The sequence below is a fragment of the Rousettus aegyptiacus genome, unplaced genomic scaffold (genome assembly GCF_014176215.1).
Source record: "Rousettus aegyptiacus isolate mRouAeg1 unplaced genomic scaffold, mRouAeg1.p scaffold_m13_p_6, whole genome shotgun sequence".
Taxonomy (NCBI): domain Eukaryota; kingdom Metazoa; phylum Chordata; class Mammalia; order Chiroptera; family Pteropodidae; genus Rousettus; species Rousettus aegyptiacus.
This window is the reverse complement of record NW_023416309.1, coordinates 50,029,115-50,041,933: the sequence shown is the minus strand read 5'-3', so window position 1 is coordinate 50,041,933 and position 12,819 is coordinate 50,029,115. Positions and strand designations below refer to the sequence as shown.

Sequence of the window (12,819 nt, the reverse complement as noted above, 5' to 3'; positions counted from 1 at the left end):
AGAAGAATGACGAGTACCACTGAGGCTGAGTGAAAACTTTATAACAGGTTCACGAAAGGACTAAGAAGAATGACGAGTACCACTCTCCTCGTTCAGACCTCTAATAGTACATTAGGACTTTCAAGCAATTTTAGATAAATTAATGGCATCTATCTTCATTACGAAAGAGGTCTAGAAAACTAATAAAATCTGACTTTGCCTAAAATTTAACTAATGGAGGTTAGCAAATGCCACAAAACTAAATATTCTTAGTGCTCGCACTAATATTTTAAAAGTAGCTTGAAAACAAAATATATTCTGTATTTACAAACCTTAATCATTCCTCAATTTAAAAATGTTATTCTTATAATAATCAAAAATAATGATAGATTCTTGATCTAAGCTGCTCTTTCCGAAACTCCATTAGAGTAAATGAGGGTAAAGGAGGCCAAATATATGGTGATGGAAGGGAAATTTGACTTTGGATGGCAAAATACAATGCAATATACATATGACATATTACTGAAGTGAACACTTGAAACCCACATAATTTTATTAACCGATGTCACCCCAATCAATTTAATAAAATAAAATAAAACACCTCCATCTTTTTTTCCTCTTGTTTCTGCTTCAGAGTTATGCTTTTCCTTTTTAGAGATTTTTTTTTCTACCTTTCTTGAGGAATAATTGACAAAAATAGTACATATTTAAGATTCACAATGTAATATTTTCATATAAACATACACTGTGAAACAATTACCACAACCAAGCTAATTAATATACCTAGCACCTAATATAGTTACTTTTTGTATGTGGTGAAACATTTAAGATCTACTCCCTTAACAAATTTCAAGCATATACTACATGATTATTAACTACAATAACTATGCTGTACATTAGGTCTCTGAAACTGATTTACCCTGCATAACTGAAACTTTCCCCCCATCCCCCAGGCCCCAGGCAACCACCACTCTACTAATCTCTGCTTTTATTAAAAGAGTGTGACAGTTTTTAGATTCCACATATAAGTGAGATCATACAGTATTTTCTTTCTGTGTCTGGTTTATTTCACATAGCGTAATGTCCTCCGGGTTCATCCGTATTGTTGCAAATAGCAGGATTTCTTGCTTTTTTTTAAGGCTGAATAATATACCATTATATATCTTACATTTCCTTTATCCACTCATCCATTGATGAACATTTTGTTACCACACCTTAGCTATTGAGGCTGATGATGCGATGAACATACGAGTATAGATATCCCTTCGAGATATTGATTTAATCTCTTTGGGATATATACCCAGTCATGGGACTGCTGGATCATATGGTAATTTTTAATTTTTTAAGAAACCTCAATACTGTTTTCCAAATTGATTATGCTAATTTACATACCAATTTATATTCCCATCAAAAGTGCACAAGGGTTCCCTTTTCTCCATACCTTTGTCAAAACTTTTGTTTTGTCTTTTTGATAACAGCCTTTCTAACAGGTGTAAGGTAATATCTCAATTGGTTTTGACCTGCGTTTCCCAGGTGATAGCGATGCTGAGCTTTTTTATATACCTGTTGCCCATGTGCATGTCTTCTTTGGAAAAATGTCTCTTCATGTCCTTTGCCCTTTTCTTAACTGGGTCATGTTCTTTTCTGTTGAGTTGTTTGATTTCTTTATATATTTTCAACTTTAACTTCTTATCAGATATACGATTTACAAACATTTTCTCCCATTCCTTGGGTTGTCTCTTCACTCTGTTGACGTTTCCTTAGCTGTTAGTTTGATGCAATCTCATTTGTCTGTTTTTGCTCATCTTGCCTGTTCTTTGGGGTCATAGCCAAAAGATCATTACTCCAGCCAATGTCAAACAGATTTTACCCCATTTCTTGTATACAGTTTCGGGTCTTATATTTAAGTCTTTAATTTTGATTTAATTTTTAAATTTGATTTGGTATGAGGTAAGGATCCACTTTCACTCTTCTGCATGATATCTAGCATCATTTATTGAAGAGACTACCTAATCCCCATTGTGTGTTCTTGACACCTGTGTCAAGTATCAATTGATTATAATTGCATGGATTTATTTCTGGGCTCTTATAATGTGTCTTGGTAAAGATCTCTTTATGTTTTATCTATTTGAGGTTCTTCGGAATCCATGAATGTGAATGTTTATTTCCCTCTCCATATTTGGGAAGTTTCCTGTCATTATTTCGTTAAATCACTTTCTGCCTATTTCTCTTTTCTGTGCATTCTGAGTTTCCCATAATGCTTATGTTGTTCACTTATGTTCTACCAACAGGTATCATAAGCTTTATTCACTCTTCTTCATTCCTTTTTTTCTCTGGCTGAGTGATTTCGAATGACTTGTGTTTCAGCTCACTGATTCTTTCTTCTGTTTGATAGAGTCTACTGTTAAAGGCTTTTTATGGAATTGTATATTCTGTCATTGTGTTCTTCAGCTCTGTAATTTCTGTTTGGTTCTTTTTTATGGTTTCTATATCTTTGTTGAATTTCTCATTTTGTTCATGTATTGTTTCCTTAATATCATTTAGTCATCCATCTGTGTTCTCTTGTAGCTCACTGAGTTTCTTTAAGAGTATTATTTTGCATTTTTTGTCACACAGTTTGTAGATCTCAATTTCTTTAAGGCTGGTTACTGGGGTTTTATTTTATTCATTGGGTAATGTCATGTTTCCCTGACTTTTCATGATCCTATGGTCTTGTGTTGGTGTCTACACATTTAAAGAAGTAATCACCTCTTTCATTCCTAACAGACTGGCTTCAATTAAAAATAAATAAATAAATCCCTTCACCGTCAGTCCATCCAGAGATTCTGGCAGGCTATGTCTTGGGGTCCATAGGCGGGCTTACTGTTGGAGTCCTTGGGTGATCTGGCCTGGTGCCTATGTCGGTGGGTGATCAGGCCCTTCCAAATGGGCCTGCCAGCTACGTGGGTCCAGAGGAACAAGCCTGGATTCTGAGCCTGTGGTGGCCAGCCTGGCACAAGGGTTGATCAGGGTAGGCCTGGGGACTGAGTCCACAGAGGTGGGTCCTGAGCCTGAATCCTTTGGATCCAGCCTTGTGCTGGGGCAAGTGAGGGACCTAGGCTATAACTATAGCCCTGGCCCTGAGTCTGCAGGGGCTAGCCAGTTTCCACGGTCCACTCGGCATGCCTGGTGCCTAGATCTATGAAAGTGAGCCTGGCCTTAGAAGGCCTTGCACCTGAGTCCATGAAGGTAGGCCTGGTACCTGGGATTAGAGAAGCAGGCCCATAGAAGAGGGCCTGAAGCCTGAGTACACTGTGGTGGACCTGGTCCTGAGCCCACAGGGGCCAGACCTACGCTGGGTTCTATTAAGGAGTGCCTGGAGTCTAGGGCCATAGGGGGGTCATCATGAAGGCTGGGTCTATGGGTGCCAACTGGAGCCTGAGGCCAAGGGGGCCAGTCTGGCACTGGAGCATGCCCAGAACCTGGATCCATGGGGACCAGCCAAGCACCATGATTCACTAGGACCGACCTAAGACAGCAAGGCGGGGGAGGTCCATGACAAGGACTGGTGATCACATCTCTCTCCTCCCCCTTTGCTGAGGGTATTTCTCACACGCTTCACTGCTCTGCATAGCCCTGGGAAAAGATGATGCAGGAAATACGAAACTCTCCTTTCTACCCTTGTCAATGAGATTTTCCTTATTTCTATGATTCTCCCAGGTGCTGTAATCTCTCACCTGGATTCCTTACCTGCGTAAAGGTATTTTTATACATAGATGGTTGTTCAAATCAATGTTTCTGTGAGGGGACAAGCATTAAAAACTCCCATTCTGCATCTTCCTAATGCTCCTAAATACTTCTACCTTAACATACATGATAATATATTTATTTTCTAAGTTATTAAGCTAATGATATTATACTATAATGTTAAGTGGTTTCAAAACTCTCCATCATCTTTTTTATACATTATAGACTCTCAGGGTAGAGAAAAATATGCCTCTCCATCTGAGTTTTTGAGAGATATTTATACAGTATTTATTATGAATACGTTACACAAATGGTCCTACAGAGTTTATAAAGATGGTCATAGACCTAGAAATTTGTAAAGTGTATAAATACACTTTTAAATAAACTTAATAAATTTTACATAGTTAACACTCAACAAATATTTTTAAATAAAATTAAAATATCTTATGTATGTTCATTATGACACTAGATTTCATATAACCTAGTACACATAGTAGGTAGTCAATAAATTTTGCTAAGCAAAGTTCATGAGAACAGAGATATTTTCCACCATCCAATTCCTGAGACAGAGATAGTACTTAATAAATAATGTTTCTAATTATAAAAATACACATGCTGCTATGCCTTGTGAACATCATATATTTCATACATTATTCTGAGAGATATTTTTATAACAAAAAAGCTATAACATTTTACAGTTCTTAATAATAACAGCAGGAGTCAATCCAACATAGATATTTCAGATTAATGATTGTGCTTCACATTACGGCAACTCTGCCTATATTTCCAAACTCTCTATAGTAAAGACAAGTCACTTAAAATGAAATATTACTCCCTAACTCATCATGATAAGAATCTTCAAGGAAGAGAAGAATAGAAAAATGAAGCAGCTGATAAAACATTTAAAGTAACTATTACCCAGTAAATGAACTGGACAGACAGTTGAAAATGAAAGATAAATTAATGTATTATGAAAATTTACAACAGTATACCATAAATCTTTGCAACATTTCATTAGCTATTTCCGATAAGTAAATGATCAGTTGACCCAGGATATCTCTTTAAAGTGCATGAATTTGTTGATCTTTATTTGCCAAAGAAAGGTTATCTTAAGTTTATACAATTGCAATGACTCAGGATATAATTCATTTTACGTAAGATATGCTTGATGGAATGTCACCTTGCGGAACTTTCCACCTTTGAAATTTCACTAAAGCTCAACTTTCTAATGAAACAAAACATTTTTCATTTGCAGGGAATGCTAGTCCACAAATTATTGAATCTAAGTACATCACACATCCAAAATAACTGTTAGTTCAATCTTTATGATTTATAATAAGCAAGAAAAAACAAGCAACTAATACAAGTAACCATGAAACATGCATCTTCTAAAACAGCACAATTCAAGGTTATAGTGTAAGAAATAAAACTGATATTTTAAAAATAAGGAAAAAAGCAGTAGAACACTAATGCCAAGTACTATCTTATGTATATCTTAATAGCACATTTCAAGGTTATAGTGTAAGAAATAAAAATAATATTTTATAAACAAGGAAAAAAAAACCAAGAGTGCTAATGTCAAATAGTCATGCATATAACTCAATGAATGCAGATTTACCAGTAATAAGCTCTTTAAAGTAATACATATTCAGTAGAAATAATTTCCAAATGTCCATTGGAAATTATCTCTAAATTTTGTAATTAATGAAGCTCCTCATATCACAAGAATATAAACAGGTCTTATGTTGCATACTCCATGTAACTAAGAATAAAAGTTTACAAATATACTTTGTCACATTTTTCTAAACTGTTAAAAAAAAGGTCTCCCCTATATGACCACTTACATCTTATCCTTCAGCCGTAAGGCTGGTAGCTCTCAAACAAACTAGATTTAGTAAAGTATTTCAAAGTGAAATAAGTCAGACAGAGAAAGACGAACATGATCATTTCTATGTGGAATCTTAAAAAAAAAAAAAAAAAAAAAAAAAAGATAAGCTCCTAACTATAGAGAACAAAAAGGGTGGTGGTTGCCAGAGTCAGGTGATGGGAAAAAGGGCAAAAATGGGTGAAGTGGGTCAAAAGGTACAAGCATCCAGTTATAAAACAAGCCATGGGGATGAAATGTAAAGCATGGTGATGACAGTTAATAATTCTGTACTGTATATTTGAAAGCTGCTAAGAGAGTGGATCTTAAAACTCCTCATGACAGGAAAAAACCTTTCTTTTATAACTATGTATAGTGAGAGACGGTTGTTCACTAGACTTATTGTAGTGATTATTTCATAATATACACGCAAAATATCGAATCACTGTACTATACACCTGAGACTAATATAATGTTATATGTCAATTAGACTTCAATTAAAAAAAAAGTCTTCAAAGTGTTTCATGTCAGTATCAGAACTAAATCAAGTATTTCAAAACTAGATTTCGTAAATTATTTCCAAATCTCCTATTTAATGTATTAAGAGTTGACTATATTTTAACATCCTAACAATAGAAAATCGTGTAAATTACTCTTGGAAATTTCTTATGAAATGGAATTTTGATACCATTTTCAAGGAAATATAGCATTTGTATGGAAATATTTTCCATAAAACAATTCTCCAGAAAACTGAAACTCTTTCCAAGTGCTAGATATTCCAATATCTTCCATATACTTTAAAATGAGTTTTAGTTCTACTAACCATTAGTATATTATTCCAAGCAAATTTGTACTTAGAAAAATAGCATAATTCAAAAATTTAACTCATAATACACGCATACACACAAAATATACACATACATAAATATAGCCAAAGTGTTGGCCTAGTGTTTTCATTAAGAGGAATTTTTTAAGTTATAAAGTCATTACACTTAAAAACAAATTCTTAAATTATATTCCATGTTTTTAAGTGTAATTAGTCATATGAGATGAGTTCTTGAGAAGATAATGTAGTGGTTTATTGTGCAAAATCTGAGATGAGTAATTTATAAAACCTTATTACAAAATATATATACAGAATGAGTCCTCTGTCAGTTTACTTTTGAAATTAATTCTAGTTTTACTTCCAAGATTTAGTAAAAATAATGTATTAAAAAACAAAAAGAATGAATCATCGCCAACATTTCTGGCACATGTTCATAATATAAATAAGTATAGTTATTACCTGTTGCGTATACTTCTGTATTTCGTCGAGAACAAATTCTACTTCTTTAGAGGTTGTTAATGAAGCAAGATTTCCACTGAGATTGTAGCAATAAAGTTTTGCATTGTCATAGCTTTCTCTACTGGAATTGATCCGAAGACAAGCATCTCCAATATGATTCCATCCCTCTCCACAAAGATGAGCTAACCAAATAAATAAACAAACAAATAAATCTCTTATTTTTAGATTACCAAAAATCATCTGTATTTTTCATTTATTTCAGAATTCTAAACATAACTTCAGTGTTTCAATAATTTAAACAATAAAATATTTAACATAGCAATATAATATACTAAAAACTTTTGCCTAAAAGTTTGGTTGAAAACAGGAGCAGAAGATCCTAATTTTTTCTCTAATTCTTAAACATAAGACAAACTATGGCTCTACCACATTGTTAAAATGCGTTGACTGTTTCCTAGGTTTTCTCTGTAAATTTAGTGCATGGCATATGGTAACTCTACAAGTGAAATCACTACTATATTTACATCCCAAAGTCCAATTTATACAATACAAAATCATTCTAATAGAAAAATAACCAGCAATTTTTTAAAAAGCAATTTTAAAGTTATTCCTATTAGTGTAGCTATTTGTCCTCCAGATCTAATTTCCATAGCTCAGGTGTACTATTTTGATATACAATGAATTCTTTGATTCTTTAATGATAACAGTAGGGAGAAATTTTTCATTTATGTTTAGATAAGAAGCTATAATCTGTGCTTTCTACTGTTTATTTTTACACAGTTATTCAGGTCTTTCTAAATTTTAAACACACTATTCAATAATAGTGGTTTATCCCCAGCATCCAAAATTAACTTAAAACAGCACCTATTTCTAAAACACAGATTTATAAATATATTATAAAGTTATGCTCTAGTGTGCACTAATTAACAACGCAGTGTTTCATTAATGAACTGGTTTACAAAGTTTGACTACATTTTAGCTTCCACATCACACTAAATATATCTGTACCTCCTGCCCTTTTGGCCTTAGATGCATTACTGTATGGAACTGTTCTAAAACAGCCGTTCTCAAACATTTTGCTCCAAGACCCCTTTAACTTTAAAAAACTGAAGACCCTACAGATCTTTCCTTTACGCATTTTACATCTATTGGTTTTGACCACACAAAAATTAAAGCTGATCATTTAAACATATATTTATTTATTCATTTAAAATTACAATTTAAAAATTCACTACAAATACGTTCTTCCAGCTTCTAGGATATCTTGCCCCTTTATGCTGCATTCAGGCCCAAAGGAGATCGCATAATCAAATTTTCTCCCTGAGAGATAGCAGCTGAAGTTCAAATTAGGCCCCTGGCATCAAAAACTTAAGATGGACTCATGAATGGAGGAATAAATTCACAGGTCAGGGATAAAGCAGAGCAAAATGTTCATTGCAGAATCTAGGGTGTGGGTATTGGGTGCCCTCTCTAATATTCTTTCCATTTTTCTGTGTGTTTGAAATGTTTCATAATAAAATGTTGGGAGGAAAATATTATTACTTATAATAAGTAGCAAATTTTATTTTTTAATTATAACCTCTAAAACAAAAAGCCAAAAAAAAGTAGAAAAAGTGTAGCACTGTTTTACATTTTTACAAATTTCTTTAATGTTTGTTTAATATAAGACAACTATATTCTCATATCTGCTTCTACATTCATTCTATTGCGATCATATATCACATAGCCTTTGGAAAACCCCATAGTACACCCATAACAGAATGAGAATTAAAAAAGTAAATAATATTAGTATTATTAGTTTTGACCTCATGGGCCCACTGAATGGGTCCATGAACAGGAGACTGTCCTTTAATAACCGCTGTCCTATTAGACTGGATACCATGAATAACATACAGTACCTGGAACACAGTAATCCCTCAATCAGCTGTAAATACTTTGTTTTCATTTTCAGGCTACACATATAGCAATCTTCCTTGTTTTCTAGAATCCTAAATACCAAATCACTTTGAAGAAACAGTAGAAAAGCTTTGTTAAATTATTGCTTTTTCTTAATTTTTTGCCCGTCTCCATTTCTTTCTTTCTTTCTTTCTTTTTTTTTATGAGACCAAAAATACTTGGTTGACAAGTCATACAAATGAAAATAAATGCATGGGCCTTTGAGCTAAACTAAATTATACCAATGAACCAAATGTTTTGATATTTTAGGCTTTTGTAGTATTAAGCATCAGCTCAGCTTTGGAGTTAAAACAATCGCAGTTAATTTTTTTAAATGATTTGGTGAAATAAATTCAAATTGCCAAGTTTACATGAGATGAATTTAAAAAATGCAATTCCAGACTTTCATGGAAAAGTGCAACAGCTATAGATACACTGGGCCCTCTCACTCCTTCAGACGAGCTGAATGGAAACCAAACTACATATACCTAGTTGATTGGTAAATATAAACACAGAACAAGGGAAGTTAGTGTATGAGATGACATTTTATTGTATTTACTGTATTGTATTTATTATTCTCCAAAATAATAGCCTGGTCAAGTGAAGCCCTTATACCAAACCAATTTTTGTTTATATATATTTAAAAGGAAGAGTAGTCAGGGTCTACTAAAAAATGTTAACTATAAAATATAAATTGAAATTACTTTTTAAAATGAGCTTTGCTCTTATTTGCACAACTGCAATTCTCATTACACCATATAATATTTATTAGAATTGTCACAATTTGTAAGAAAATAGCAGTCAGTGAAAGACGGTTCCTGAAATTTAAAAAATAAAGGGCACTTAAAAAAACAAATCAAATATGTCAAAATGTTAACATTTGTTAAATCTGACTACCAGTTTGAGGGCTTATTATTTACTCTTTCAAGATATACTTTTATAAATTGGAAAAGATTCTGATCAATACAAGAAAACTTGAACATCTTAAAAGAATTGGAAGCAAACACCAATGTCTTTTATAGAAACAATGTTATTATTAATCCAATTTTATTGTTTATTTGCTATTGACTTATTGTTATAAAATGGAATGTTCTTAATAAACGCTCTTTACTGTGATTATATTCATCTGTGGACTATAAAACACATTAGCAAATTGAAATTTTTACCTGGTAAAGCCTGGCATTCTTGCTGCCGCTGATCCCACTGGCAGTTCAAGTTCAGTGAACAGCTTTTACAGCTGGTAAGTTTATTACAAATCTGCTCATTTCTCACATGACATTTGGTGTAGTTTTTCACAGACTAGAAAATTAAATGATAAAACATTTTATTTTTCACCTTTGTATAGCAATGACTCTTAAATTTAAGTGTTTATATAAATCACTAGTGAACTTTAAATTCCAGTTATACTGAATCAAAATCTCTATTCATTTCTTTAGTTAAACTACAGTTCTTGGAATTAGAATTTGTGTTTATGAAAAAAAAATGTATGAATTACACAATTTGAAACAGAAACCATCTAATGAAAACCTTTTCTACTGAATTTTATAACAGGCTTCCAGTTCAATAAATAAAGCCAATGTACAAAGTCATTTCTCTTAATGATCACATAAAAGAATTCTAGTCATCATAAAACTGTCACATAAATCCCTGGGACTGAAGTAGAAATAGTAAGTAGTGAAAATTAAAGAGATGTTTTATTAAAATCTAATACAATCTAAAACGATAAATTATTTTCTCAATAACTCAAACTAATTTTACTTCCACAGACAATAAATAATGATTTTGGTTCATTTATGTTTCTCCTCTAAGTATTTGTCACATTGCCTTTATCTAGGTGAACAACCTACAAAAATTATATTTTGATCAATCCTACTAAACAGTGTAATCATATTTCCACTAATTCTGGCACTAAGAGGTTAAAGGTCATAAAAAAAAAAACAGGCAACACAGGAACTTTGGTGATAGTTCTCTACATACACCAAGGTTCAGATATTTCACATAATATTATCAATATCTATGACAAAGCCTACCTCGTGAAAATAGGATACTAAAATTTTTGGTATGACTCTTCTTTGAGAAAAATCCATAAAAGACTTAATGTTCCCCCCACAACCCCACTTCAATTTTTTTTCTATAGGTATAAATGTTTATCTCAAGTTTCCTCAGATGAAGGAGCTAAGTATTTCTTTTCAGCCAATAAACAGTCAAAATCTAGTGATAACTATCCTACGTATAAAAACAGTTGAAGTCATTTTTATCTTCTTAGATACCTGAAATGTCACTCACCAAATATTTATAAACTACTATACCTCTACATAAAATACATTGCAGTCATCTCTATTCCAAAGCTGTTATTTCCTTTAGAGCAAATTACAATACTGAGTTAACAGATAAAAAGCACAGACAGTGTTTATTCATCCTAAAAAATTACAGAAGGTACATTTTTTTAAATCTCAAATTACTGTGTGACTCTTATTCCACCATCACATTTTCATTAGAAACATAGTAACTTTCTTATTATATTTTCTGTTTCATAGCTTTTTGTTTTCATATAACATGTAAATATGAGTATTATTTTATATGATTATTTGAGTATAGTTCCAAACATTTGCCAGCTAACTGAAGAGAAATAAATTTACTTGAATCATCTGACAAATAGAATAACCTACAAAAATGACAAGAGAATGGCTAAACAACATCTTAGAGTAACAGAAAGAGTAACAGCTTAACACATGCCTTAGAGTAACAACGGTATCATTGGAACGACATCCAAACAACCACACTTCTCTTCATTAAGCACCGTACAGTCATCTACTGGTACTGAGCTGACACAGTAGATGAAATTATATTTCAGATACACACAGGGCCAATTTCATCAGTTATGAAAGGAAGTTGACTTACTCTGAAATACGGCTGGCATTCTTTGGCCTAATGAACCAGATGTACATTAGTAAACAGACTATGAAGATTAACCAATACTCTACTGATTTTCATTCTAACATATTTAGATGTAAATTTAAAATGAAGATCTGTGAAAAGTAAGGGGGTTGTTTGAGCTATTAGAGTACAAAATATGCAACTTGCAGTTAATATGAATAAATAATAAAATAGGATATCAATGGACGTCATACACACTAGACTCTCATAGACCTTTCTGTATCCATTAGCATTTGGTTTAGCTTAATCACCAGACATTGTGATAAAACTGCCTAAAAGACACATTACATCAAAATCTAAATTACGAGTGAGTACCATCTGCTCACTTATTCTATCTCACCCACTGTTTTCATGGTTAACACAGCATTATCAAAAATAAAATATAAAACAAAATAAAAACCGCTTCATAAAACGAATACTTGAGAGCAATTTATATAACACAATTTTTTAGATACGTGTATTTTCACTTAGTGCAAATGTCTAAACACAAATTAACTTGGGGTTATCAAATAAAGCTTTAAATAAAATCTGCTTTCAATTTTTATTTAATAACATTCTCCATTTTAGTCCCTTAGTCCCATGCTTCATTTTACTTACTTCACTACTATTTCCACATTACACCCTAAAATAACTCTCGTTAGATGAATATTAATGCAAGTATAAAAAAGCAATCCAAATTTTCAAAGAAGGGTCACATCATTTTAACATTAAAAGTAGTAAAACTGAAGTATATATTGTTATTAAAGCTACTTACATCACTGTAAAGTATATATCAACCAACACAATATGTATGAAATCAAAAGGGTTCAATCTGATGAGTCAATAACTAAAAATTTTCCTCCATTTCAAGTTTTGAATACTATTTAAGAATAAAATCATAAAACTTAATATATTGAAATATGATTGGTTACTGGAGAACATGTTTAGATGATATAATAAACATTTTTAGTTTTCAAACTCCCTTTTCTTTACCTTTTACTTCTGCCCGCTCTCTTGAAAAACAATGAATACTTTTGCTGATTAATAAAAATTCAGAAAAAATTAAGGTATATTATATTTAGGTGAAATCATGTATGCACTTTTGTTATTTAAG

General features: G+C 32.2%; 1 protein-coding gene across 17 annotated transcripts in view; it reads right to left on the bottom strand.

Moving 5' to 3' along the window:
- ATRNL1 (attractin like 1) overlaps positions 1–12,819 on the bottom strand; it is a 535,879-nt gene that overhangs the window by 418,718 nt on the left and 104,342 nt on the right. For all 17 annotated transcript variants that reach the window (XR_004951254.1, XR_004951255.1, XR_004951256.1 and 14 more), the window contains exons 14-15: positions 9,956–10,088; positions 6,855–7,036 (exon numbers count right to left, since the gene is read on the bottom strand). Coding sequence is in view for 13 of the 17 variants with exons in the window: in XM_036222140.1 (XP_036078033.1) it covers positions 6,855–7,036; positions 9,956–10,088 (315 nt within the window). In the remaining 4 variants the exon portion in view is untranslated. The remainder of the gene's footprint in view (positions 1–6,854; positions 7,037–9,955; positions 10,089–12,819) is intronic.